Genomic DNA, 27,929 nt, shown 5'->3' with positions numbered 1-27,929 from the left:
GCTCAAGCCTAAATATCTACACTGCCATTTTGAATGCCGTAGCACAGTCTGTAGACCCAAACTCTGAGACTCGCTGCCGTGGAATCCTCCTTGCTGTATAGATGTATCTTAAGTGACTTAGGAACCTAAATCCCACTGACTTTTCAATGAGACTTATGCTCTTAAGTGCCTAAGTCACTTTTGAAAGTGGGATATTTTAGGCTCCTGAACAATTCAGGTGCTTTTGAAAATTTTACTCCTAATTTATTTTTCTGGCTGCACCACAGTCTGTCTGTAGATCAGGCAAGTTAGTTAGGCCTAAATTTTCAAAAGTGTCTTCTGCTTTTGGTGTCTCGATTATTTTGGTGCCCAGCTTAAAATACTTAGGACCTGATTTTCAGAGACGCTGAGCAACCACAGCTCACAATGTAGTGATCTGTGGCCAGAGTGTCAACTGTTAGTGTGTCTTGTCTTTTGTCGCAACTGTATTGCTTTTAACCATTTGGCTACTGGCATATGCTCTGCCTTGGTAGCACTAAAACATTGTCATTTAGGTATTATTTATTTAGATGGGCATTATGTATGTAGTGCTCATATCTGTGGAGCATATCTTAAAGGAGCATTTCTGAGTTCCATAGTGGCCCACAGATGGCAGCCGTTGCTGGCAGCAAGACAGTTAAATGAGAAGGTATCAACTGTCTGGTGCAGAACTGGAATTCCATTTTGCCCCATGTACCTGTGTGCTAGACAGCAGTGACACAATTAAATGATGTTTGTTGCATGAGATGTTTCTAGGGCCTTTGAATGCACATTTATGGTAGAACAATTTCTCTTTGTTCAGGTGAGAAACTGTAATGCTTTGAAAGTGGGTGTCATCTCTATTATAATCACTGCAATCTAAGCATGAAAAGGTCTGCATTCAGAGCATACACAGCTCCTGACAACTTCAGTGAGGGTCCTGTATACAGAGATGGCAGAATTTGACCCAGAACTGTGTAAGGTGTTGTACAGAACAAATAGAAAAAAGGTCTGTTTCCCAAAGAGTTTGCAATATAAAGGCCTGATTCTGCAAATACTTGCTACCAAGCACAGTGCTTGCTAATCTGAGCTGTGCTATTGATTTCAAAAGTACTGTTCATGGCAGTAAGCACAATGCCTGGTGGTAAGTGCTTGCCAGATTGGGCCAAACAGTCAGAGAAGAAATGAGGTATAATAGGGTTTAAGCAGCAGGTTTATTTTGTTCCCACTTTGGCACCTTGCAGTGTGGTAAAAACTGTGTACTTATATGGTCCTCATTACTATTGTATCTGAGCACCTAACGCTGCAACTGCAATTGTAGAAAGGACTGTGTTAAGTAACTGTTGGAAAAAAGATATTAAGAAAAACCGATCCTGAAAAGCCCATTCCACTACATTATGGGGTTGCTGAAGGGCAGCGGATAACTATAGTATTGTCCAGTGAAAATGTATTTGTAAGGTGTTCATATTGGTATCTATCTGGGGTCCAGTGCAAGACAAGAAAATTCAGCCATCCTTTGGGCTCCAGGATGACTGGAAGGTACCATTTTTTTCTTGTAATAGGTCATGTGATGGATCATACAGCAACCATTAAAAGAGTAGCTGATTTCTTTTCTTTTCTTCCATGTCTTGATTCAGTAGTCGAGATGGGCTTCTTTTAATTTGTACATTTAGCTGAGAGACAACAAAAATGGAAAGAGTACACTGCTAATCCCTAGAAGCTTATCATCTTGCTAATGTTCCTGCCAGTCATAGGCGCCAACTTTCTAATGTGCCTGGAGGTGCTCCCTCATGGCCCTGCCCAAGACCCCCCCCCCACTCTGCTTCTTCCTGCTCAGTTCCGCCCCCTTCCCTGAGCATGCTCTGCCCTCTCCCTTTCCCCCCCAGCACCTCCTGCGCACCACAGAACAGCTGATCCGCAGCGTGCAAGAGGAACTGTGATGGAGGGGAAGGTGCTGATCGGCGGGGCCACTGGTGGGCAGGAGACACTGCGGGGAGGGGGAGGCACTGATAGTGGGCTGCCGGTGGGTGCTCAGCACCCACTGGTTTTTTTCCGTGGATGCTCTAGCCCTGGAACACCCATGGAGTCAGCGCCTATGCGGCCAGTACTAGCAAAGCTCCTAAGAGTCTGATCCAAAGCCCATTGAAATCAATAGAAATAGACTAAGAAAAGATATGGCTTAGCACTGTTTGTTTGTAAAAAATGCTTTAATATAAGAATTGTTATACCAGGTCAGACCAGTCATCTGTCTAATCCAGTGACATATCTCTGACAAGGGCCAGAACCAGCCTGCTTCAGAGAAATCTCATAATGTGCAAATATGGAAAAACCTGCCCACAAGTGAAGTTTCTCCCTGACCTCACCAATTAATAGTTGGCTCATCCCCTGAATCATGAGGGGTTTATCCCTATGTTTTTAGCCTGAGGAAATCCTTATCACATTTTGCAGATTTTAGACATAGTTTTACAGAACTGGTAATTACTGCTCAGAAGAGGTTGATGATTAATCTTTCTCATATAACATAGGGACCAAATAACTTTTATATCTCATGCAAGACAACATGGGAAACCAGCATTTGAGGCTATCTGCAGTATCCTAACCTGACCATCAGATGGAGACAAATGGCTTCAGTTTTCAGTTCATCTGCCCATTAGCCTTCATGAGCAGACATGATGCGTCCCAAGTGTAACATATTATAAAACTTCTTCCTGGTAACATTTCTAATGTAAAATCATTTTCTATTTTAGCTGAAACAAAGATCTGCTTCAAATATTACCATGGAGTGAGTGGAGCACTACGTGCTACGACCCCCAGTGTCACAGTGAAAAACAGTTCTGCTCCCGTAAGTTACTCCAGCCTTTCCTGCTTCTCTATTATCCTTTCCAGCTACTGTTGTGCAATTTATTGCTTTCCTTGCCTGTCCTTTGTGTTTTTGCATTAATTTTGATTATGACTTTCTGCTCTTAAATTCTCTGGAATATACTAAAGGGATATCAATCAATAGAGGGATAGTCCCCGAGGAACTGGAATGTCAGCTATGTAACACTCTGTTTGTAAGAGTTAGTAACAGTCAGAGAATGCAGTACTTCCCTCCTGACTGACTTTATGCTACAGATTTAAAGAAACAGCACACATCCTTACACATCATGAAGTTTCTTCTTTCAAATATAATTATAGATTTTTTTTAAAAAAAAACATGTTCTGTCTTTTTTTAAATACCAGAGGCTACCCCCTGTGTTCTAGATGAGGGATGTCAACCTTTTCCCATCCCGGTCACAAAAACATCTACTTCAGTTTTCTACCATCACCCTATGCCCCAGAATCATTTGTGTTCATATCCCAGGATCCTTTGCAGGCTTCGAGTGAAAAAGACCAACAAGTTGTAACACATCATCAGGTCTTACATTCTTATCTGTTTGTTGTAGGGTATGTGACACAATAACGCATAATATGTTCAAAACATAATAATGGAATAGAATAGCTTAATACTAAGTAGGAGAAAACAAGTTGGATATTGTTAACCTCAACAGACTTACCATATTGATGCACCCAAATAAAGAGAGAAAAGCATGAGAAAAATGTAATGTGTAGATTCCCCATTACCTATGAACCTCATATCTCCAGTCACTGCTGAAACCACCACTGTCAGCTCAAACTTTAACCCCATCCCCTGTGTCTTCGATGCCTTTGAATTGGCTGTAGCTGCAGCTGAAGCTGGAAACTCAAAGAAACCAGCTGTTTGAACTGAAAACACACATAGACCTTTCTAGTGCAAGTTAACAGACCAGAAAGTTCATTCAGTCTGGAAAGGGTTGGGTTTTTTTGTTTTGTTTGTTTTTTAGTTTTAAACTAATAGGTTTCTCAGAGTTGTGAAAGAAGTTACAATGAGGAGTATTAGGGGAGTAGCTCCTACTGTCTGTGCCATGCTGGAGTCACAATTTGAGCAAGAGGGCCCTGCGTGGCCAAGTGAGGATTGTGACTGACTAGTCTCCTGTGTAGTCTGATTGAAGCTCACCAGACTACTTATACAAGCAAAGACCGATGGGCAGGGCCCTTCAGCTTGACCAATGAATTAAATTCAGCAGACCAGATTCACCGGTCTGATCCAGTTGCTTTGCGCTGTTCCAATGTCACAAAGCAGCCAATAAACCAGGCCACAATACAAGTGAAGGCCCCAATTCTCCTACTGTAGCATGAATGCAGACTTTCTGCCCCCATGGGATAGCTAATAGGATCACAGTCTAAGACTTGTACTCATGTTCTGTTTTGCTTGTGATTTCTGTTCCTGAAGTCCCTGCTCAAGAAATATTCCCTTTGAAGTCATTAAGAGTCTTACCAGCAGTGTAAGGGCTAGACCCCTAGTCTAGTGTGAGAAACAATCCTTCAGCGGAGAAGATTGTCTACCTTTATAGGTAAAATAGATACTAGAGATAGAGTTCTGTGAAATTCTGCCTTCTTTGAAGTCAATGGGAGTTTTGCCATTGATTTCAATGGAGTCACAATTTCACCCTTAGTCTCTGGAGCTCAGCAGGATCCTAGTGTGTCATTGGAGGCTGCTTATTTTAGATTAATAGACTTTTTAAATTTGGCACAGCTTGAAAAGAAGATCACACAAGAGTATATGACCATCTAAAAGCATTTGGATACAAGTTTCCTTCTGGATACAGTATTTACAACTAGCATACTCGCATGCTGACTATCCCAAGTAGATTGTCTTAGAGCCGTCCCTGTGGCATTCAGTACAAATGCTGCTGACAGAGTATTTAACCAAAAGTTTTAAAAAAATGTCTGATCCCCAAAAAGGAAGCTACTGCTATGCTAGTTGAACGTCATCACTTCACATGTCCATTGACTGTACTTTAGACTTGGTGACTTTTCATATTTTTATACTGTGTATGTTTTGTTACCTTTGAACTTATCACCTCACACTCCAACCCAGTTATTGTATTTTTCCTCTGCTGATTCAAATGCCCTGCAGTTCATTTGCCAATTAAAAGTCCTCCCAGGGTGTATCTCCTGTGAATCACCATGATGAATAGGAATATCTAGAATCTGAAAGCTATATCTTTCGCCCAATTCACACACAGTGCAAGCTCTACACATGGATTTAGGGCAGCATGAAGACCCCAGTTAGCTGTTTCAGCTTTGATCTGTATGGCTAAACATTTATGCCATGCTCATTATAATAGTATGTGTGAGTTACACTCAGTAGAATAGAACAACTTGGTGATATCTGTAATATTCAGTTTGTTGCTGCTGCTGTTTTTTAGTGATAATGCTGTGGCTGTACATTTGTCTTTACATCAGGTACCATACTGGAAAAATGGACATTTGTTCTGTCAAGTTAATTTTTGCTCTGCTCAGTGATTTAAATAATCATATTATTTAAAAAAAAAAAGCCACTTAAGAGCAGTTATTTCTAGCAGCAGGAAAGCTGCATCAGGCTAGCGGCAAAGGCTGAGAATGTGACAATGATTTAATCTAACTATGGGGCTAGCTCCTTTTGCATTAAAATAAACAGGCATCACAATGAACAGCGTACTACACAAAAAGGGAAATCCTTTGCCCTAAGAGTTCACAGTCTGAAGACACAGATCGGATACATCACAATTAAAGAAAAAGTGGTCTATGGATGTATAACCTCAGGATGAATCCCCTCCCCCCCCCCTTAAACTGGTAGAATTCATTAGGTACATACTAGATATATAGAAACGCTGTTGACCTAACCTCTTGAGCTTTACTGCCGCAGTTATGCATAGACACCTCATGGCATTAGTCAAACACACTTAGCACCGGGGCAGAGCCATATAAACTGGAGCTAACTGTTGGGAGAGACCTTCTGAATGTTGTGCTGGTACAGAATTGCTGCCTCAGCTCTCTTTCCCACGGCGGGGATTACCGTTTGATAAGTTAACTGCCATTTGATGGTGACTGATCATTACTGAGGATTTCTTGCTGTAAATATTTGCATTATTTGCTGTCATGCTGAGTGTGGGCTATTGATGAACACTAGATAATGAACCGTCCTGTTTCATTTCTTTGTGTGCTTTGGAAGACTAAGCTCTAAACCAAGTCTTTATGATAAAGTGAGTTTGCGTATATGAAGGGACAAGTTTCTCATTCTTTCCCTTGTTTCATACGCCATTTAAACACTCTGGTTTGCTTTTCATTCTTCTTACTTCATGTCTTATTGTATAAGATGTGGGTTCCCTGAATAATAAAAATAATTAATAATACTTACCTCTTCTACAGTACTTTTCAAAGTACTTTACAAAGGACAATCAGTATCATTTTACAGATGGGGAAACTGAGGCAAAGAGGAAGGGAAGTGACTTTGGAACACAGGTTTAAAATTCAAAATGACCGTGCCAAATTGGAAAGTTGGACTGAATTGAACAAGATGAAACTCAATAAAGACAAGTGTGAAGTACTTCATTTAGGAAGAAAAAATCAAATGCACAACTACAAAGTGGGGAATAACTGGCTAGGTGGTAGTACTGCTGAAAAGGATCTGGGGGTTATAACGGATCACAAATTGAATATGAGTCGTCAATATGAAGAAGCTACAAAAAAGGCTAATATGATTCTGTGGTGTATTAACAGGAGTGTTGTATGAAGACACATGAGGTAATTGTCCTGCTCTACTCAGCACTGGTGCAGCCCCAGCTGGAGTACTATGTCCAATTCTGGGCTCCAAAATTTAGGAAGGATGTGGGCAAATTGGAAAGAGTCCAGAGGAGAGCAACAAAAATGAGAAAAAGTTTAGAAGAGTTGACTTTTGAAGAAAGGTTGAAAAAACAGGGCATGTTTAGTCTTGAGAAAAGATGACTCGGGGGCTACCTGATAACAGTCTTCCAATATGTTAAGGGATGTGATAAAGAGGATGGTGGTCAATTGTTCTTGTCCACTGAAGGTAGGACAAGTAATGGCCTTAATCTGCAGCAAGGGAGATTGAGGTTAGATATTAGGAAAATCTTTTTAACTCTAAGGGTAGTTAATCTCTGGAACAAGCTTCGAAGGGAGGCTGTAGCATCCCCATCACTGGAAGCTTTTAAAAACAAGTTAGACAAACACCGGTCAGGGATGGTCTAGGTTTACTAGGTCCCGTCTCAGTGCACGGGATTGGACTAGATGGCCTTTTGAGGTCCCTTCCAGCCTTACATTTCTATGACTTGTCCAAGGTCAGCAGCAGGCCAGAACTAGAACCCAAGTCTTCTGAGTTCCAGCCCAGAATGCTAGACCATGCTGCCTCCCTACTTTTTCATATTAACCGTAGCAGTAGTAAATCACCAGTACATATTTCACAGGACAGCTAAAATAATAATAATTAATTGATAATACAGATCTTTCAGAGCAATAGGTGTGGAAGCATGGGATATGGAGGCAAGAAAAGGAGATTAACTTTCTTATTGTTCTGACAGCTCAACAGTTAAGGTTATGTAAAAAGGCTTGTGTAAAATACATTATCAAGGCATTACAATTAAGCACACACAAGAATGCAAGTGAAGCATATTTTTTAACATATTTTATAAATACAAGGCCAAATTATGCCTCTTATAAGGTTCAGCCATCCTGGGAAAGAGAAGCTATGCCTGAGGCATTGTGCCTACTTAAGCCACAAGGGATATGAGAGAACTTGACAAGAGGAGCCCTTTTCTATATATTTAAAAAGTATAGCCAGAGTTCTTCCTGCTGCTGCCAGTTTGACTTGCAAGGCAAGTGGTATCAGAGTACCCCTTATATCCAGCCTGTTCCCTTTGCCGGTGCACTAATAGGCAGAAAGGGCAAAGAGGCTGGTGTAATTTACTCAGGTATTAGAAAAGAAAAGGGAAATTAAAGGAAAAAATAATTAGAGCTAAACATGCTTAGTTGGCTGGAAGGGTAAGTGGTTTCAGCAGTCAGATACAAAATGGCACCTATAGGGATGCAGCAGCTTGTCAGTCCAAAATTTAAAAGGCCAGCAGGCAGAAAAATATGCTGTGAATAGTTTCTATAAGAGGGTGAGCTCCCACATTGGGAAGTTTAAAGGTAAGACAATTAGTTCTTAAGAAAGGGGCTGAATTTCCTTTTTTCTAAGGCCTGGAAAACTGAGTGGAAGAATTTCCCATGATCTTAAAGCCGCAGTCTGGTGTGTTGAAGTAGTCATGCCTTTTTGTTTTCCTTTGATATTGTCTTTCTTTAACAATAGTCGCAATGCCTTTATAGACCTCAGCTGCCTCGTGTGTTTACAGTTTGCCTCTACTGCATTGTAACACCATAAAATGGTACAACATAAAAATGCGTGCCTCTGGAGTTAAAGTAGTGACTAAACTGATTGTAGAATTACTTTAGAGGGTTTTTTGTTTTGTTTTATTTTTAAGGCTCTGTGTCAAAGGTTTTCTGAAAGTGCACAAAGAAGAATACAGGCAGGCATCTCAAAAATGGTTTATGATGTCTGGAATTAAGAAGGTGTAAAATAACTTCATAGTAAACTGATCTGAAGTAAAAGAAAGAAGAACAGTAGGACTTGACTAGGCAACACTTACTACTTAAGTTAGGGAACACTTACTCAGTCACATGAGTAGTCCCATAATGGTTTTGCAGTTGAGCCATTGGTGTAATGTAATTACACTTTGTAGTTATGCTTTTCTATATTCTAGTTACCACTGATTCCTATAACCTGAAGGTTAACTCCATGTCCTTATTACTTATTATTATCATCTTGGTAATAGATGAATGTTTTAGAATGCAGATACATAAAGAACAGTGTATTGACACCATAATCACTCTATCAGATCATGTACCTTCCATTTATATGGATTGTTGGAATCAAATGGCATAACCAGAGTGTAACTGCAATGTAACTATAGTCACTGCATTATTAATAATAACCTTGTTTCCTTTTCTGTGCATTTCCCATATTTTAAATGCCGGAAGAGATTTTGCTTAAAGGTTAAGAAAACTAGTTTCTGTGGTGTTTGTCCTTTTTGTTTGTTTTCACAGATATTACCAGTTCCAGCAGTATTTTGGTCCTAATTCAGCAAAGCAATACCAATTGACTTCTATGGAAAGCATAAGGAATATCTCTCAAATTGATAGAATCTTTCAAAAAAGAAGAAAATTAGTTAGTGAGATCACTTACTAATGTAGCATTGTATCTAGCTGTCCATAGCACTGATATACAGTAAATTTAAAATGCATCGACAGATAAAATGACAGGTATACCCAGTTCTGATTGATCTTATTTTCTTTTTGGCCAGTTCAATTCCATGTGGCCCAAACGCCTGCCGCTGTCACATTGTGTTATCATACAGTCATACCACTTAAAAGAAGCATGTATGTATGTTTTAATACAGAGCTGTCTTGAACTGATGGAATGGAAATACAAAAAGTACCCTCTTTCTGCACCAGCAGTAGTTTCCTTAGTGACAGTTTAGGAAAATGTAGACATAGAGCTGTCTCTGTGGTTTTTTATTGTTCTAAACTAAGTGCAATATGCCTCTGATTTGCAAACTAAAAAGTCACCAAATATTTTGCTACACTGAGTAACTTCCTGATCTGCCTGTATGACTTTTGTAGAAAAAAAAGTCACAAATTTCAAACTTGAGTACCTAAGGTTAGGTGCTAAGAAAGGGTAATCAAGCTCCTAAATATAGATTTAGATGTCTTACCATCTACATTTGGGCCCAGTAACAATTTGTGTTTATATCACATGATATCTGAGGAACTCAAAGTATTCTACAAACCTTAATTAAACTTCAAACCATGTACAGGAAATAAATCTAGTCTGAATTGGGTTTGGCTGTGGTTTTAGATTTTTGATGTATTTTACTTTAGGTAAATGCTAAATACCATCCTGTACTCCTAACACACTAAACCACTTGAGTATTTTGTGTGTCTTTTTGAAGACTGCATATCTGGGAAGTATTGTATGTGTGTAGTACTTAGGCATCTTTAGTTAAACACTGTTTCATCAGGATGGCATGACACATTATTTCTCTATCGTGATTTAGTTTCAGTGGTGCCCTGAGGAAGACTGATTAGATCGCTCTGAAACAATTGGCACAGAGCATTTGTGTCAAGAGGCAACTTTATTAATGCAGATGATGCGCTGAATGCCAATGCCTTTTTGGGTCCTGGGATGGATTCTGGGTAATATATTAGGGAACAAAAGAATTAGCGTGACACATCAGATGTGTCTCTGGCTAAGTACCAGCTACATGCAGTAAAGAAAAGCCTTTTGCCCAAGAAAATAGGACAGTTGGTATGCATAGAGTATTTAGTGTACTAAAAATCAGTGGAACATAATTAATTTGAAATGGAAGCTCTGGAAATGGAAGACTTCCACCAATCCCTTAGAATTGTTGTTCTAACACAGGTTCCACTTGATTGTGCTTAAGCACCTGAAAACATCATAATCTGTTTTTGTGATGAGGACTACAAACCCCACACTGGAGAAGAAGGGGTTAAGGGCCTGGGTGTCCCTGCCCTGCCACATCTGCAAAGCCTGCACAAGCTGGATGCAGATTTTAAAAAAGGGAAACAGAGCAGCTCAGACGGTATCAGACAGTGGAGGGGAACAATTTTGTGCAAGAGCACAAGTTGAACAGAGCAAGTGGGGGCCCCTCACTACCCCTTCCACCTGCAGTCCCCTGCCCCCTTCCTGGCATTCCTGCTGGGGAAATGGGATTGGGGTGCAGGGGCTTTCCCGCACCCCCCCGTCCAGCACTCCTGCTGGGGAGTGAAAGTCAGGGTAGAGGGGCTTGCAGGAGCGACTGGCGGGTGGGGCCCCACAATTGGCCAGGGCCCCTGGCCATGGACCTTGTCCCAGTGGCTAATCTGCCACTGCTTTCGAAGGTCAGAAACTTTAAGTTTGTGTTCAGTTCTTTATTTTATCCTGCTGCAAGAGGGAACACTGGTAGGAAGTGATCCAGGGAGGCACCTGCATAACACCCCAAGGACTGATCTTAGCTTGCTTACCTCTGGGCACTGGATCAGAGCCTGGTGAACAGGGTGGGCCGGGGCTCCCTTACCAAACCCCTCAAGAGGGGACAATGGCAGAAGGCTGTCCCTTGTGGGGACCCTTGTTAGGGAAGATCCGGAAAGTGTAAGGGTCCAGACCCCAACACCCTGATCCAAGGGAGGATCCCTGAAGTGATTCTTGCTTACTTCTGAGGGTTTCCACATCATTAGACTCTTTTTGTGTATCCCGAAAGGAGTGCACTTCAACGTGTAACCTGGCCAAATGGCTGAGTCGCTAAAAGGACAGACCTCACACAGTGGGTCTATACTGAGACAGGGGAACACCCAAGAGGAAGACAACCTTCCACACCCTGGCCTGACCATTAAATGGCACTGCTGACAAGTATTCCCCTTCACAGGCATAGGTGCTGGAGCGAGGGGTGCTGCAGCACCCACTGGCTTGAAGTGGTTTCCATCATATACAGGGTTTACAGTTTGGTTCAATGGCTCTCAGCACCCTCACTAAACAAATTGTTCCAACATCCCTTTTCACAGAGGTGTATTTAGTACCTCATCCCCTGCCATGGAGATAATTGCAAAAGAATGAATGAATAAGTAAGGAGATCAAATAGGAAAGCTTCTCTGTGCTAAATTATTAGATCAAATAATTCTGCAAACATTAACTTATCTAACCAATTCGTCTTATGTGAGACTTAACTTGCAGCTGTTCAGGTCAGGCAAGTGCAGCTGACCAGGTCACACAAAAGACAGGTTTTGGATCACATTTTAGCCTCAGACCGTTCGCACAGCTCCCAGGAATGGGCATCTGCAGGAGCTGATAGCAAAACTATTGAACAACTGCTCTATCCCGCCAACCCCACTGTCCTGATTGGCCTAAAGATCAGTCACACCATTTCAGAGCTCCCCTTCATTGTAATAAGGGCTCTCCATGTGCCCTCAGATTTTGCTCAATAAGAATACTGGGTACGTAAACACTGCGGGGGCTGGATCTTCAGGTGAAATTAATTGAGTTAATCCAGTTTACATCTGCTGAGGATCTGGAACTATATTTAGTTCAACATGACAGTGATTTTAAAGTGATTTAGTTGGCGGTGTCACAATGCAGCACTGAGTTGACATAAACAAATAGAAGAACAAAAATGTGAGGGAGGAAGTGGAACGGTTTTGCCAGTGGCACCAAGGAGTTCATTACACAAACCATTTATTTGTTAATGGGTTGCACTCATGTATAATATTTCTCAGCCACTGTTTTCCAAATGTCTTCTGTTATGGTGGCATAACAGTCACACTAATAGTCTGCACTTCATATTATTGCCTGCTGTAGTTTAGCAAATTATATAATGATATGTGACTGAGCAACACACTGCGCTAGTATAATCATCTTTGCATCAGTATGTACTGTGAACCGGATTCTAATCTGCATTACACGACTGTAAATAAGGCATAAATCCCTTGACTTTCATGGAGTTACTCCTAAATTACACCAGTCTTACAGATCAGAATCTGGCCCAGCACATTCTTGCAGTTAGATCCATGGGTGGAATTCTGCCTGTGGTGACACCAGGGCAAAGCAGGAACATCTTTGAGATTATACATTGTAACTGAGGGCTGATATTTGACCCTCTAATGGAGGTGAAGGAAGGAAGACCTGCCTTCTCAAATTTGTCAGATCATAAGCGGTGAATGGATTTCATTTAATATTGCTTTACGAAAAGCGTAGTTTCTGCTACATTCTCCTTATTTTATCAGTTAGTGTGACTGCATATCAATCCTTGTATACATTGATTTAACTGTCCTTGGATATGCTAGAAGCCTGTGAGCGGAATGATGAAGAGTGTGTTGTGTCCTAGCCATTTTTTCTTGTGTTTGACTGTCACTTAATCACAGCATCATTTACACTTGGTTGATCTTGTTCATTAAAACAATTCAACTAGTTTAAATGAAAAAAACAGGAATATAGGAATTGCCAGACTGAATCAGACCTAAGGTCCATCTAGTCTAGTTTCCTGTTACTGACAGTGTCCAGAACCAGATGGTTCAGAAAAAGGTGCAAGAACTCTGCAGTAGGTAGTGGCAGTGGGCTGTTGTGGGATAACCTCCCCCCACAAATTGGCCTCACCTAATAGTTAGGGATTGGCTTAAGCCCTGAAGAACAATGTTTAATATCCCTTCCAAAATATTTGTTGGCATTCATTATAACAACTTTTTATGTCCATACAAAAAAGTATTTTTATGTCCGTACAAGTTGCAAGTCCCTTTTTGAATCTTAAGTTTTTGGCCCCAATGACTTCCTGTAGCAATGAGTTCCACACTTTAATTACATATTGTGTAAAAAAAAAAAAGAAAAAAGTGTTTTCTTTTATCAGTTTTGAATTCCCATTTTTAATTTAATTGAATGTCCCTATGCTCTTCTGTAATGAGACAAGGAGACCAGAAGTTTCCAATCTCCCTTCTCTGTACCATTTAGTAATTTACACACGTATCATGTCCCTTCTTATTTGTCTCTTTTCTAAGATGTTTTTTGGAAATAAAAATAAATTATGTTAGCCAATTCTCCTTTGCTCAAGGAATTCCAAATTACACATTCTCTTTAGAATAGGTAAGATCAGTGTAGCAATGTAGTTGCTGCTTGTTACAAACTGCTGGGTAACAGTAGCTTTTAAAGAAATAATCACACTGTTTGCTGTGGTGCTGTCAGATTTTGCTAGCCAAGGGCTTGATCATGATGACATTTAGGAGCTTCCCTGGTTAGGGAAAGTTGAGGAGCACAGTGCAGAGAGAGTATCCAGGCTGCACCATCTTTTAGGCTACGGGTTGTCAGGGCCTGAATCTCCTCTTATTGCTAACCCCTTTAAAATGGTGCATGTTTCTTGTGGGGGCACAGAGGGGGAGCAGGAACTCTGTCCCTGGCACTTTGTAAGGTTAGGCAGAGTCACCACTGAGACGGGAGACCTCCAATTAAAAAAGGCACTGCAAGGAATGGTGTTTGTGAGTCAACAAGTGATTGAGACGTGATCTCCCTTAGTCAAACCAAAGCAGTAGAGGTTTGAGGTTCTGTGTTGCTGAAGGTATCACATTTTCAGTAAGATCTAAAACCAGTGTTCTGTGGTCATTAAAGTCTCCATGACACTTTTCTCAAGAATAGAAATGTTAATTCTGGTGTCCTGGCCAAAACCTAGCTCAGATAACTATGTTCTGTTTACAGACCCACACTTTCCCTGCAATTTCAACTCAGTAAAGCATTCTTCTTCACTTCTTGTCCAGTTTTACTGTAGTGTTGCTATTTAACAGCACCATGATGAGAATTATGGTAGTTCATGTTTGTAAAGTGCTTTGAAATTCTAAGATGAACGGTGCTTGAGATAGTCTTTAATCTGACAATAATTCCTATTACATATAGAAATAAAGCAATAAGGGAATTATAAAAAAGATTTAGCCCTGCTTGTTAAAGTTTTAGACCTACATGTCCAGCTAGGGCAATAAGTATGCCAAACCATGGTCATTGGGTTAGAATAAAGAATAGATGGTTCACAGTGGGGAGAGATGCAAATAGGATCTTAGAAACAACTATTTGTGTGGACATGCCTTCAAAAGAAATTTAATAAATTTTAAAAGGTGTACAAGAAAAAGATGAACTCCAGTGTTGTTTATTCGAAGCAGTGAATAAAATCCTAAATGACTTTGTACAAGCTTACAATGAACATGGCAAAACAGATGGACTGGAATACTTCATTTCTGTAGAAACACCGATATTCATTTTGGTGGCATGTGTTTGGTATGAGAATAAGACATCAGAGAAATCTGAAAATTATAGCACTGCAGTAGGGTTGCTAGCTCATGGGATTTTTTCATGAGTCTTCTTATGTTTGAATTAATTGGAGCCCAGCTCCTGGAGCAATGTGATTACATGCGAATCTTGGCTTTTATTTTTGTTTTAAAAAGTAAGTTTCTAGCCTTTGCTGTTGTAGAGGAAAGCTTGAAAACATTAATCTCCAAGGCTCAAAAACCAGACAAATAAGAATATTTTTAAATATCTCTGCTCTGTGAAACATCTATGCTTTTTAAACCAATTTAATCATTTTGGGGCTGGACTCATGATTTTTTAAAATTCTTGAGGTTAGCAGTACAGAGAATGACACCTATCTAGAGATTCAGTACTTGGTCTCAGACATGCTGCACAGAGAAACAGAAGGGGAAAAAACCCACAAGCTCAGGGGACTGAGAATGCGTTGTCTAGAAAGATATTCTTTTGCTTCTTAGCTCCAATCTAAATAATTATAACGATCTAGAAGCCTAATCCAAAGCCGATTGAAGTCAATGGAAGTTTTCCTATTGACTTCTGAGGGCTTTGACTCAAAAGCTACATGAGCTTTTGCAGAATTTAGGACTAGATATGATTTGCATACCATTTATTTTGTTTTAAACTGATTTTGCCTGGCTATTCTAAATAAATCTTGTTTTGCTACAACCTGTGTAGTTTTAGACTGTTTGGAAACTTATTGAAACCATCCAAGTTTAAAAAAATATTAGAGGAGGTAGGGAAGGAAAAGTATCTTGAAACTTACCTCATTTGGGATTCCCAATGCAAAGGGTGCTGACTAAGCGGTCCTCTTCTCTAAGGTGGGTTGCAGTCAAGCATTTCCCATACATCTGAAAGCCTACAGCCCTAACATCCATGGATGAGAAACAAGTTTAAGGGGCAAAAGTGACATTGCTATACAAGAGCAAAGTATGATTTGTGTAGCTTAAATGCGGCACGTCATTTTTTTTTTAAATCACATTTGAGAGAGCCTGAAAAATGTTGCATAGATAAATTAAAGTGTAATGTTTCTGGCAATGGTGCTGCCAGAATGGTCTCACGCCAGTCAGGAGTTGCGTGATAATTCACTCCTTGTTACAGTTTGGAGATCAGGCCATATGCTGGGAAAGTAAAACACCTCGGGTGAAATTCTGCCCCTACTGGAATCTGTGAGAGTTTTGCCATTGGCTTCAATAGGGCCAGAATTTCACCTCTGATTTTCAGGAGTGAAAAGGGAAAAGCATAACTGTTTTGTTCCTGAAACATCTCTCATTCTTTTCCTCTTTCTCTACCTCCTTCCCTGAGAAACACTTTGTGTCCTAGTTCTGGAGTGGAGAAAAAAATGTTGGGGAAGAGGAACTAAGTAGGTGAATATGAAGGACAAAGGGTAATTCACTGAAGAATGAAAGGATGTAAAATAGTCCATCCACCCTCAATACCTGCAGAAACCCACTACTCAAAAGTCACGTATATGAACGCTAGATTGGCTGCATCGTGTTTTCAGTCACTCATAACTTTCTGACTCTCAATATTCAGGCAGCAATTGCCAAATGTATATGCCAAAAATGCAATTTTTAGTTTTGTATTTTCTAAGAGTCCTTTTAATGATTTTTGAAGGTGTGTCCATGCAGTAGCTGCATTTCAGCTCATATTTGCTTCCTGCAAAGCTAAGATTATAGACAAAATAATATGTTATACTTGGGGGGGAAATATGTGATCATGTAATTAAAGAATGTGTCATAATACATATGCACCAGGAGCCGGGGCAATGGATGTATAGGCATCCATTTGTTTGGCTTCTGAGTGCTTCTCTGTATAGTCTTCATGTTCACTTAACATAGTTTTTGTGATGGAACATAGTTATATAATATTGAATATTTTTCTAAATCTATTTTCCAGTAATCATTACTTACTGATTGAAAGATTAAGAGAAGAAGATACTCATGTGGGGAATTAATGTAGGTCAGCGTGTTACACGTCAGTAATGTGAGCATAATAGAAGCTTTGAATCCTTTGTGCATTTTTAATTCTTGGATCTCTTGGAGAAACTTTTTTTATCCCTTTCACTGAATATCTGTCCATCTGTCCCAGCTCTTAACTAAGAATTTCTAAATCTATCAAAAGCCCACGGTTCCTCCTTGCTTGGAATCTCCAGTTTAAGAGGAGGCTAAAGATCCAGTATTATTTGTGTCTTGTAAAATACAATTGAAAGCAACACAGCCCTTTCCACATTGCTTCCTTTTAATTCAATAGGCCTCATTCTCATTTACACTAGGCCCCTTTTAGACCTCTCTTGCAATGCAAGAGAGGATGTATCTACATATAAATGATGTCAAGCAGGACCTATGTCATTCTTCTGAGTCCACCAGCTTCGTTTCAATTTTCTGAATTACCTTGGGCAGTTGTAAAAATTGACCTGAGGTCACAAAACTCATAACAGGTTAAATCATGCCAGGTACCAATTTACAGTGAGTTTACGGCATTGGGTCCAGTGGGCTTGAGCTGAACTGTGACAGTGGGATCCCAGAGGTGAAACATTTTGAGTGTTACTAACATTTAGCACTGTAGTGCTAATTTAGCTCTCTAATCTACAGCATACTATTCAGAACAGCTACACCTATGTACCAAAAAAGCTGCAGATGCCAACACCACATAGAAAACCCTTGCCTAAGTACCAGCTGCAGACATGCTTCCCTCTGTGGCTGTGACTACAATGGGATATAACCCATGCTAGCTACAGTTGTGTTTTTAAAATGTTGTTGTTAGCAAATGGTTCTAGCAAAGTTTTATTCACTAAAGTGGACCAGGACTTTTTGAGCACTGGGACATCAGAAGTGAGAGGAATTTCTTCGCATATTCCTATAGATGGGAAAATTCAAAATGTTGGAAGAGAATCATATTCTCATCGCACAGCCCCCAATTTCCCCTATCCTGTTCCCTTTCTCTACTCTTCTCCCACAGAGTCCTCTCTTTTCTCTTCCACTCCTTTCTTTTTTTCCTTTCTCTCTTCTTCCCCTTTCCAGTCCTCTTCTCCCTTCCCCTTCTTCAGTTCTCTTCTTCCTGGGCACGAGTCTTCCCTCTGTAGTGCTTGGAAAGCCAGGAGGCCTTCCGGAGCTGCTGCCACAGACAATGCTCTGGCTTTTAGGGCTTCTCCCTCCTGATGCCTGATTGTTCCATTGGGGCTGAGGAATGAAAAAAGCAAGAAGGTTGGGGAAAGCTACCAAACTCTGCTCTTATAACAGAAATTTCCTGTTATTATGACCCATGTACCATTAATTTATAGGTATTTGTAGGACAGCTTGGGTTTCCCAGTGACTGCTGCTTAGTGCTCTACACTACAGCATGGAAGAGGTTAAAACCACGTTGACGTCAATGGCAAAACTCCTTTGGCTTTAATTTCACCCCCAGATTCAATAGCCATTCTTCGTCTCTCACTCCACAGGCTGGCCGCACTGCCCAGGCAGACTTAGCTCTTGGGAAAGGAAGGAAGGAATCACGTTGCTCTTTAATGCCTCGCCTGTTGATTAAGAAACGGTTTTGACAATGCTCTGAGGGGCTGGGTGGATGGTGGCTATGATGTAGGATGCAAGTGTATTCCCTAGGGCACTATGCTGTGTTCCTCTAGGTCAGTTTCACAGGCTTCCCTAAAAGGTTTGAAACATGTCTTTACATTGAAACTGATACATACACTTAAAAACATTCACATAGCTGATAAGTTGTAATTTAGTTAATAACATATACAAGAAGCAAATCATCAAGCACTCTGCAGCTAATGTTTTGTCAGCAAAGACAGGACTCATGCCTATATCTGACATTTCTTTTTCCCACTGTCGCACTTAATGATCTTCATTCAAAGCACTCTTGCTTCTGATATCCAGCATGTCAAATGCTTCCTGAGGGGTTCAGTGATACCTAGGTTACTTCAGAAAACTGACTTGCTAGAGGAGATTGGGACACTGTGAAAAGGTGTCTCTTTGGAGTCCTTGGGCCAAATTCATCCTTTGTATAACACCCACTGTAGTCACAATCAAAGATGAATTTGCCTCCTTCTGTTTTTATCAAGTTCCTTTGGATGGCATTTGGCATTATGAAGACTCTTTCCCAATACCCATTTCACTGTGGAATTATCCAGTTGAGATGGGCTGCAGTAGGCAGCACTCTCAGGATTGGAAAACAGTGCTCAGGGTTTAGAAGCTTTGGTACGAAAACAGTCTATATTGATAGGTAAAGCCAACAAATAGGAAGCATAGCTGCTTCTTTAAAAGGAACCTCCATGGGCTTCTTGAAATGGGACAGACAGTCTCTTATCCATCTGGTTGGTCTGTAAAGATATGTGAATATTAGAGTAGAAACTGTAAGTATGAAGAAGGGCAGCTTTAATTACCAGCTGGTAGAAAACATAAAAGGAAAATACAGATTTTTCTTCTTCAGAGTTTTCCTCAGCAGTGGCATTTGTTGGAAGATTATACTTGTGTTGTCCTCTAGGTCTGTATTAGCAATTAGGGAAGATTGTAAGACATTTGGAAGGACCAAGGTTATCAGTTCTGTCTCCTTTTATCAAACTAGATTCTACAGTCTCCCTAGCCTCCTCGAGTCTGATTAAGGTAGGGATCTGGGTGAAAGCAAATTGGTTATGACTCACCCAGATAAGCTGGGTATATTAATATTTCGAGGAATGCATTTAGAAGAATAAGCAGAAATGGTGTCTGCGTCATTGATTGGCCTGCTTTCTCCCATAATGCTGTGCAGCATTAAAGGAGTATTGTGTCCATTGTTCCTCCTAGGGTTTTCGGTAGCAGTAGGGGCCTATCATGCCTTTCATCCTCTACAGCTCACCAAAAGCCTATGATCATTTCTCACGAATGTGGACATTAGTCATCCACATTTTTATCCTCTCCACGCTATACTAAAGTAATGTGGTGGTCCTATAACTGCTCTTGAAGACTGCCAAGACGGTCCAATTGGTACCTAATGCAGTTTCCTGCCTCCGTAATGGGGCGCTTCTTTGTGATAACATAGCGTCTGCCCTCCAGTCTCTGCTTTGATACTTCTGGCCACTTTGGGGTTCAAAGAGAAGAGATGTTGGTGGTAATTTTTAGCCCCTGAAAGATCTGTGACCAGTTATCTGAAGATGACCTCTAACCATCACCAATTCTGGCCAGTAAGCACTTGTTGGCAGTTCCTGGGACTGAACTTACCAGGACTGACTGCAAGGTGTTCACACCCAAAAGGTCCCTTCTTTTGGAGTGTGACAAGCTGATCCCTGTGATGGATTCCCCTCCCACAGAATTTTGAATGGATTTACAACAATGTAACAGAGAGCAAAATTTGACCATGAATATCTAAATCAATCTGTGTTCAGTATGGCCTGTACAGGTATCTGAGGCCCCAAGAGTTCCGCATCAAACTTTTGTCCTGTACAAGCCACCACATGGGCTGTTCAAACCCTAGGTCTGATTCTCTCCTGCCTTACACCTTGGGGAGTCGTTCTCGCCAGTGCAAAGTGGGTGTAAAATAATAACAAACCAGCATGGCAACATTTTATTTTACACTTGTTTTATGCAGCTGTGCATGTCTACTCCAGGGAAAGGCAGTAAGAAAATAGATCCTTTTCAGCTTAAAATCCTATCGCTGCCTCTGGAATTCTACATATAGCTTCCACTATCCATAGATGTGACCAGGTCGCTCCTCTTTTTCTTGGCCCATATTAGACCCTGATGTGTCATATACTTTTACTCTTCCCTCATTTTTATGCCAAGTTACATCTGAATGACTTTAGGATAGGTTTTTTCATATGAGTTAATCTGCTCCTCACATTTGCAGGAGACCTACTTATAGGAAATTAACTCTGAAGAGTTAGCCACAAGCTGAAGTTTGAACTCATAAAGACTAAGTCATCTTACTTTCTTTTACTCTGGAAAGACCTCTTCACATCTGACTTGTTAGCAGTATCACCTGGTCTCCATATGATACTGTGTACACTATTCTGTTAATTTCAAAAGTGCAGTGAAATTAGCAGGGGAAAAAGGAAAAGAAGGCAGAACAACGGATTAGGAGAGGGAAGTCAGGCAAGGAACTTTCTTGATTCCTGTACAGTGCATACGCAGCTCTGTTAAAATAATAGTAATGGTCTGACTTAAACTGATATCAATAAAGAAATTCACAGTGAAGTCTGGCCCTTATCTCACTTTCTGTGCCTGTGCATTGTCGGGCTTTCAGAACAGCCAGTGACTGTACATCCCAGGTGAACTGTTAGATCCAAATAGAAGCAGGTGAGCAGAGGACAAAGTGACATATCCAGCTCCTTTCTTTTCTGTGTCCATTTAATTCAGACTCTTAAGTTTAGTTTTATTTATTTCATTTTAAATTTGTGAGCCAATTTAATGCTCTTGAAAAGTGGAGAAAGATCGCACAAGCATGAACCAAGCATAGTGCAGGCTGCCGTTTGGGCAAGTTTCCCCCTTACCCAATGGTGCCAACAATACATCTCAGCGCTCACCTGCCATCACACATTTTGTTTCTTGTTTTCTTTTGGAGATGTGCAAATTGGGATTGAGTCAAGACTACCAAATGCACTTTTTACTTGTGACCAAAATTAGGATTTGGGTGTGAAAAACAAGTTATTGTAATTATCACTTTTGTAACTAGTCTTTGGCTCTTAAGGCACGGAACTGTTTTATAAAAAGAGTAAGCAGATCATAGATTTACTGCTGTAATTTCTGACTTTCTTTCACGTGTGCTATATTGAAGTTGAATACTTTGATATGGTCTTAGAAAACTACTGCATAGCTTGAAACAGAGACTTCTGAAAATATGGGTCCAGAAATATTAAGCTGTGTGAGAGACCACTATGTGGTAGTGGTTGATCAATGTAAATGGTGACCACTATATGTAGCAGTCTTACTATACATACACAGCAGGCTGCATCCAGCCACAATAGTCAGAAAGGATCGAAGTTGGAATCACCAAGTTTAACACCAAAACTACATCTCTCTTACACTTGAGCTAAAACAGTTTCTTCAGCTGCATGTAACTAAGGGCCAAATATGTTTCTCTGGAGAGAGATGTGTATTACACACTGATAAGCTATGCCATACAGTTTCTTTTAGAGTCATCATGGCCAGTGGTGCAAGTGTGTAGGAAAAATAATATGCTGTGTTATTTTGTAGTTCTGGATGTATAGATATAGTCATGTTTCAAATAAATATTAATCCTACTGCATGTCAGTGGGCCTTTTAGAATGATCATGGTGGCCGCACAATATACAAAATATAGGCCATGTCTATACTACCAGCTAGTATAATCGGCACTGTTGCGATTGATGCAGTGGTGTTGATTTAGCGGGTCTGGTGAAGACACGCTAAGTCGATGGGAGAGTACTCTCCTGTCGATGTCTGTACTCCACCTCCCTGAGAGGTGGAGACACTGCTGTAAGCCAACCTAAGTTACGTCTACTTCAGTTACGTAATTTACATGACTGAACTAGCGTAACTTAGACCAACTTACAGTGTTAGTGTAAACCAGCCCATAAGAAACGCAGTGTGGGAAACAATATAGGGAGATGTTGTCATCAGTGTGGGGGATGAAAATGGAAAACTTTTCTTCAGTTTACACTGCTAATACCATATTTCTAACCATGAGGGCCTATTCCAGAAGGATCTGTAAAGAGGTATTTTAGAAAGCTTTTGAAGTCTTTAATTAGGGACTCAATTCAGTAGCCCTTATTCAGACAATACTCCCATTGATGTACTTCGGAATTTTTTTTCAGAAAGAGCTGAAAGATTGGGCCCTAATGTAATAGACCAGGAGTTTACAGAATTTGGTTCCAGGGAAGAGTGATATTAGGAAAGTATTTAATGTATTTTTAGCTTCATTTAATCTCCTACTCCCATTGTGCACACGCGTTCTCTCTCTCTCAGCTAGAATAATGGAGGACAAAAACTAAGGACTGGGCCCCTGACCTTTTAAAATTATCATTCTCTGCAGGCCATATCTATGCTGTCTATCTAATCAAACTTCAATGCACCCGTCATTCTGGTTTCTAGAAACTTTGGATAAAATTTTCCAAAGTATTTAAGTCCCATTTTAAAAAGTGCCCCAGGGCCACATTTCCAAAGGTATTCAGACACCTAGTGGGATTTTCAAAAGCACCAAGGTCCGTTCCCAAGATGCCCAGTTTAGTCCTCTGAAAACATAACCTTCAGTCAGACAGAAATGCAAACAAGAAGAGCATGACTTGCCAAACAGTAGAGGAAAGAGCACCTGTGTGCACAGCTTTGTTTATGTAAGCAGCTGAATCAAGTCATGCTTTGGATTAGGTTTTTTCTCCCCATTCTCACTTCTTGAAGAATCTACTTTTTTAAAAAAAGTATTATTCCCACCTTCCTAGTACTTTTCTCCATGTATATCTATGTGATATTGAACAATTCATATTGGGTGGCATTTATCCCATGTGCACAGGCCAGCATGAGGCCTATGCAATACGTAAAAATAGTCCTTTTATTGTCCCTACACAGAGGGGTGGGTTTCACCCGTTTAGAAAGAATGTTCAGGAAGGATATTGAAAAATTGGAAAGCATTCAGAAAGGGCTACAAGGAAGATGTGAGGTTTGGAAAACATGCTTGATAGTGAGAGAGTTAAAAGTTTCCATTTATCCAAAAGAAGGTTAAAAATATGAGTTGATCATGGTCTGCAAGTACCTTCATGGGGAAGATATTTCCGATAGACAGTTCTTTAATCTAGTAGACAATGGCATAATAAAAGGCTGGGATTGGAAGCTGAAGCTAGACAAATTCAGACTAGAAATAAGATGCTAACTTTTAACGGTGAAGGTAACTAAGCAATGGAACAACTTACTTAGGGATGTGATGGATTCTTCACCACTTGAGATTTCTAAATCAAGACTGGATGTCTTTCTAAAAGATATGCTAGAGCTCAGATAGAAGCTATGGGCTAGATGCAGAAATTACTGGGTAAGATTCTAAGGCAGGGGTCTCAAACTCAAATCACCATGAGGGTCACATGAGGACTAGTACATTGGCCCGAGGGCCGCATCACTGACACCTTTCCCACGCTGCCTCCAGCCCCACCCCCACTCCACACCTTCCATGAGGCCCCGCCCCTGCCCTGCCTCTTTCCACCCCCCATTCCAGCCCTTTTCCCAAATCCCTGCCCCTGCCCTGCCTCTTCTCTGCCTCCTCCCCTGAGCACATGGCTCCCCGCTCCTTCCCCCTCCCTCCTGGAAAACGCTAAGCGCCGCCAAGCAGCTGTTTGGTGGCTGGAAGCTCCTGGAGGTAGGCAGAGGAGCAGGGATGCAGGGCGCTGTGGGGGGTGGAGTGGCGGGTGAGGGGAGCTTGGCGGCCACAGGAAATAACTTGGGGGGGGCAGGAGGGCGTGGGGAGCTTGGCAGGCCGCAGCAAATAACTCTGTGGGCCACATGGAGCCTGCGGGCCACGTGTTTGAAACCCCTGTTTTAAGGCCTGTGTTCTTCAAGAGGGTCAGACTAGATTATTATAATGGTCCCTTCTAGCCTTAAAATCTATGAATCACTTCACTCCGATTACCGGTATGTTTCTGGAGGAAGGTGAAGGAGCTAGATGGTGTGTGGAACATGCTCCCGCCACTGAGTTGAATACCATTTCAAGGGTTGAAACCATCTAAGGGGAAATTGATACCATTCTGAGGATCAAAGGAGAAGTGGCCGGTGGGCCATTCTGCTAGCAGCTCAACTCCCCCGTCTTCTCTACTTGTGTGTCAGTGGGCCCACTTCTCCCAGTTTTTTCAACTCGTATTTAAAGTCTTGCAGTCAGCAGATTGATTCCCCATGCACACATCTTCCTGTTCCTCCTGTGCTTTCCTCAGCTTGATCCAGAAAGAGATGGTAAAGGATTTATTTTCTTAGCTGTGACAATGTCCCAGTTTTTAGCACCAGCTGGCAAACTACTCTGTTGTGTCCTGAGCATAAAGTCAGCAACAGAGCAATTCCCTTCTCTCCTGCCACTGACACATTTCAAGCAAATACAATCTTTTTAAATTAAAACAGGAGCTGTTCAGGTTCATGAAGAAAAACCCACTATTGTCTAAAAGGTATAGATGGGGTTGAGAAAAAGAGAGTTATTCCCACATTCAAATTAGTGGTGTGCAAGAAACATGCTGTCCAAAAGTCAAGCCCAACAGGGCCCACCTTTTGAAGATTCTGTCTATTAAACAAGCTCAAATGATCATATACTGTAGCTCTTGCTTCTTCAGACATCCCCTGTACATTTGTCACCGCAGTATTTCATAATTGCTGCTTTTTTCATGGGATTAATAATTATGTTTATGTAACCCATAAATATAAATACAGGTTCATGGCCATCAGCTGAAGAGTCACTAGAATAATTGAACTACAGAGATTTACATTTCATTTTGTTGAGACCAGAGTTTTCTATTAGAGTTAGGGGCAACATACCTGTCTTTATGAACTTCATTCATTTTTTGTTTACTAAGCAGTTACTGTTTACAGATATTCCACTGAGGAAGTACTCTTTTTATTACCACTAAACACTTATAAGATTACAGTAATTTCTTGCATAGTTTTTCATTTCTGTGAAAAGGAGCTCCCTTGTGGCTGGTTTCTTACTTTACTGATAAAATTGTTTTGATCGATAGTTTCCTAATGAAAGCATGTCATTGATTCTCAGTTGTTGATGACAGCAGGAATAACAGTTATTAAGTCAGTTTTCTGTTCAAGAATCATTGGAGGCAGCTATCTCACCATTTTCCTTCTTCCAGCAGATTTTTAAAAGCATCACCAGTGAAGATCCGGTCCAGAGTCAAGGAAGTCGGAGACTAATAAGTTTTTCACTCTCAGGTATGTCTTTGTTTGAATGCATAAAGCTATGAGACCAGAGGGTGGGACTGGAGATTTTTAAACCATGAAACAACCCCAATAAACTGTTGAGACTTAGCCTTGAAACTTTGAGGGCCAAAGGTTTGAAGAAAGGAGGCAGAGGTTCACCTGGAAAACATGCATACAGGTGTACCTGTAATGGAAAGCAATTTTACATCTGTAAAATGGGGGTAATAATGCTGACCTCCTTTTGTAAAGCTGATTGAGAGCTACATATAAAAATGCTAGATAAGAATGAAGTATTATTATTAATTGCATGTGCAAAAGAGCAGCCAGGTGTCCAGCTATCCATTTGTACTTGCAGTTACTTAAACTTACATGCATAATTGTGGCAGCTGCCTATACAGGCCCCAGTTCAGGAAAACTTCCCTTCTCATGATAGCACTTACCCACGTGATTAATTTTATGCTTATCCTTAAGGTCTGTTGAAGTCAATGGGACTTCAGCACATCCTTAAATTTAAGCACATGCTTCAGTGCTTCCCTGAATCAGGCCCACAGATGTGCGTAAACATGAGCTTGTGCATGCTGTACTTTGGGCTCACAGAGGCTTCTACTTTTCTAAATTTGCCCTTAGATATTAGTATGCCTTCACCTTGACTATCATTCCTGTTTCAAAATTATTATTAGTAGAGTGTTGTGGTAGTGTCCAAGAATCCCAGTCATGGACCAGGACCCCATTGTGGTAGGCACTGTACAAATCCAGAACAAAAAGACAGTCCCTTCCCCAAAAAGCTTGCAGTCTAAGTAAAACTATAAAGAAAACAAAAAGAGGACTTTACATTTAGAGCAATTAAGTAATGTAAGTAGATAAGTGAAAAAAAGAAAAAGGGAAAAAATATCATAAAACTAACATCCTGGAGACAAATCCCAGAAATTGCCATACTGGATCAGCCCAGCTAGCCCAATGTATCAGGCCTGCTGCAGTAGACAGTACTAGATGCTTCAGAGAAACCCTATAGTGGATAATTATGGAACTACCTTCCCACAGGGAAAGTTTCTTCCTAATCCCATGTAGTCTGTGGTTTATATGTCCCTTATTTTGTATCTCTATCTGGATATTAGGTTTTAAATGTTTATCCAATCTACAAACATTTACTCAGGCTAACTTCCATTTAAGTCAGTGAGAGTTTGCCTGAGAAAGTACTGAATAAAAACTGAATCATAATCACTGAGTTCAGCGGAAGTTTGCCTGACCAAATGTTCCCAGATAGGATAAACACTTAGATACAAACTCTCATGTTTCAGGGGATTAGCCAACCACTAACTATTTGAGATCAGAAAGAAATGGGAATTTGAGTTACTTCAGTAGGAATTTTTCAAAGTATTCACTTATATAGGGAATCAAAATTTGGTCCTGTGAGAGGTTAGCTCAAGCCTTAACTGTTCAATGGTAACATGAACAGTTATGGCTTTTGTGGCTATTTTATCTTTTATGTGATTATATTAGTATAATTTTTTTAATGTTTTAAAATTTTAAGAGAAATATTAGGGGCCTATTTAATTAGACTTAATACAATCTATTTTAAAACTCCAAAGCAACCTCTGCAATTACCTTTCAAAATAAAAAAAAAACATGACTTTTCCACTTCTCTGAGAGGAATGTCACACTTCAGATTATAGACAGCTGTAAGTGTCTGAGTTCTTTGTCATGTTGGATGCAGAAAGACGAAATGCACTCAGGTTCTCATAAGGAAATAGCCGCTTCATTAGAAGACAGTTCATGGTCCAGTGACAGGATAACATATTTGCTGAAGGCACTTTGGCCTATTCTGCTGGTTGATGGATAGATCTCACTGTCATGAGGTTTGTGTGAGATTCCACCTCTATTTTCCCTTTTTTAATTTCATCCTATCACTCCTAGTTGTAAGTCTGTGTATCACTTTCAGTAATTTTTCTTGAGTTTTAATCTTTACACATTTTGATACTTGTACACTGTTTACAGGGTTTTCTATGGCACTAATGACCATCATATATGAGCACCTCACAAATGTTATTGAATTTATCCTCCTAACCGCTTTGTGAGATAGAGAAGTATTATTACCCCCATTTTACAGAGATTAAGGACCAGATACTCAGAGGGTATAAATCAGCACAATTAATTGAAAATCAATAAAAATTGTTTAGGCATCTAAAACACTTGGGGCGCTTATGAAAATTTTAGCCAGAAGTGGCAAAATTGGCAGATGATACAAAATTACACAAGATAGTTAAGTCCAAAGCTGACTGCAAAGATTTACAAAGGGATTTCACAAAACTGGGTGACTGGGCAACAAAATG

General features: G+C 40.5%; 1 protein-coding gene across 1 annotated transcript in view; it reads left to right on the top strand.

Moving 5' to 3' along the window:
• HECW1 (HECT, C2 and WW domain containing E3 ubiquitin protein ligase 1) overlaps window positions 1–27,929 on the top strand; it is a 242,514-nt gene that overhangs the window by 69,820 nt on the left and 144,765 nt on the right. The window contains exons 3-4 of the mRNA XM_077809221.1: window positions 2,745–2,839; window positions 25,536–25,611. Of these exons, the coding sequence (XP_077665347.1) occupies window positions 2,745–2,839; window positions 25,536–25,611 (171 nt within the window). The remainder of the gene's footprint in view (window positions 1–2,744; window positions 2,840–25,535; window positions 25,612–27,929) is intronic.

This window comes from Eretmochelys imbricata, chromosome 2 (assembly GCF_965152235.1).
Source record: "Eretmochelys imbricata isolate rEreImb1 chromosome 2, rEreImb1.hap1, whole genome shotgun sequence".
Lineage (NCBI taxonomy): Eukaryota > Metazoa > Chordata > Testudines > Cheloniidae > Eretmochelys > Eretmochelys imbricata.
This window is presented reverse-complemented; position numbering and strand designations above follow the sequence as displayed.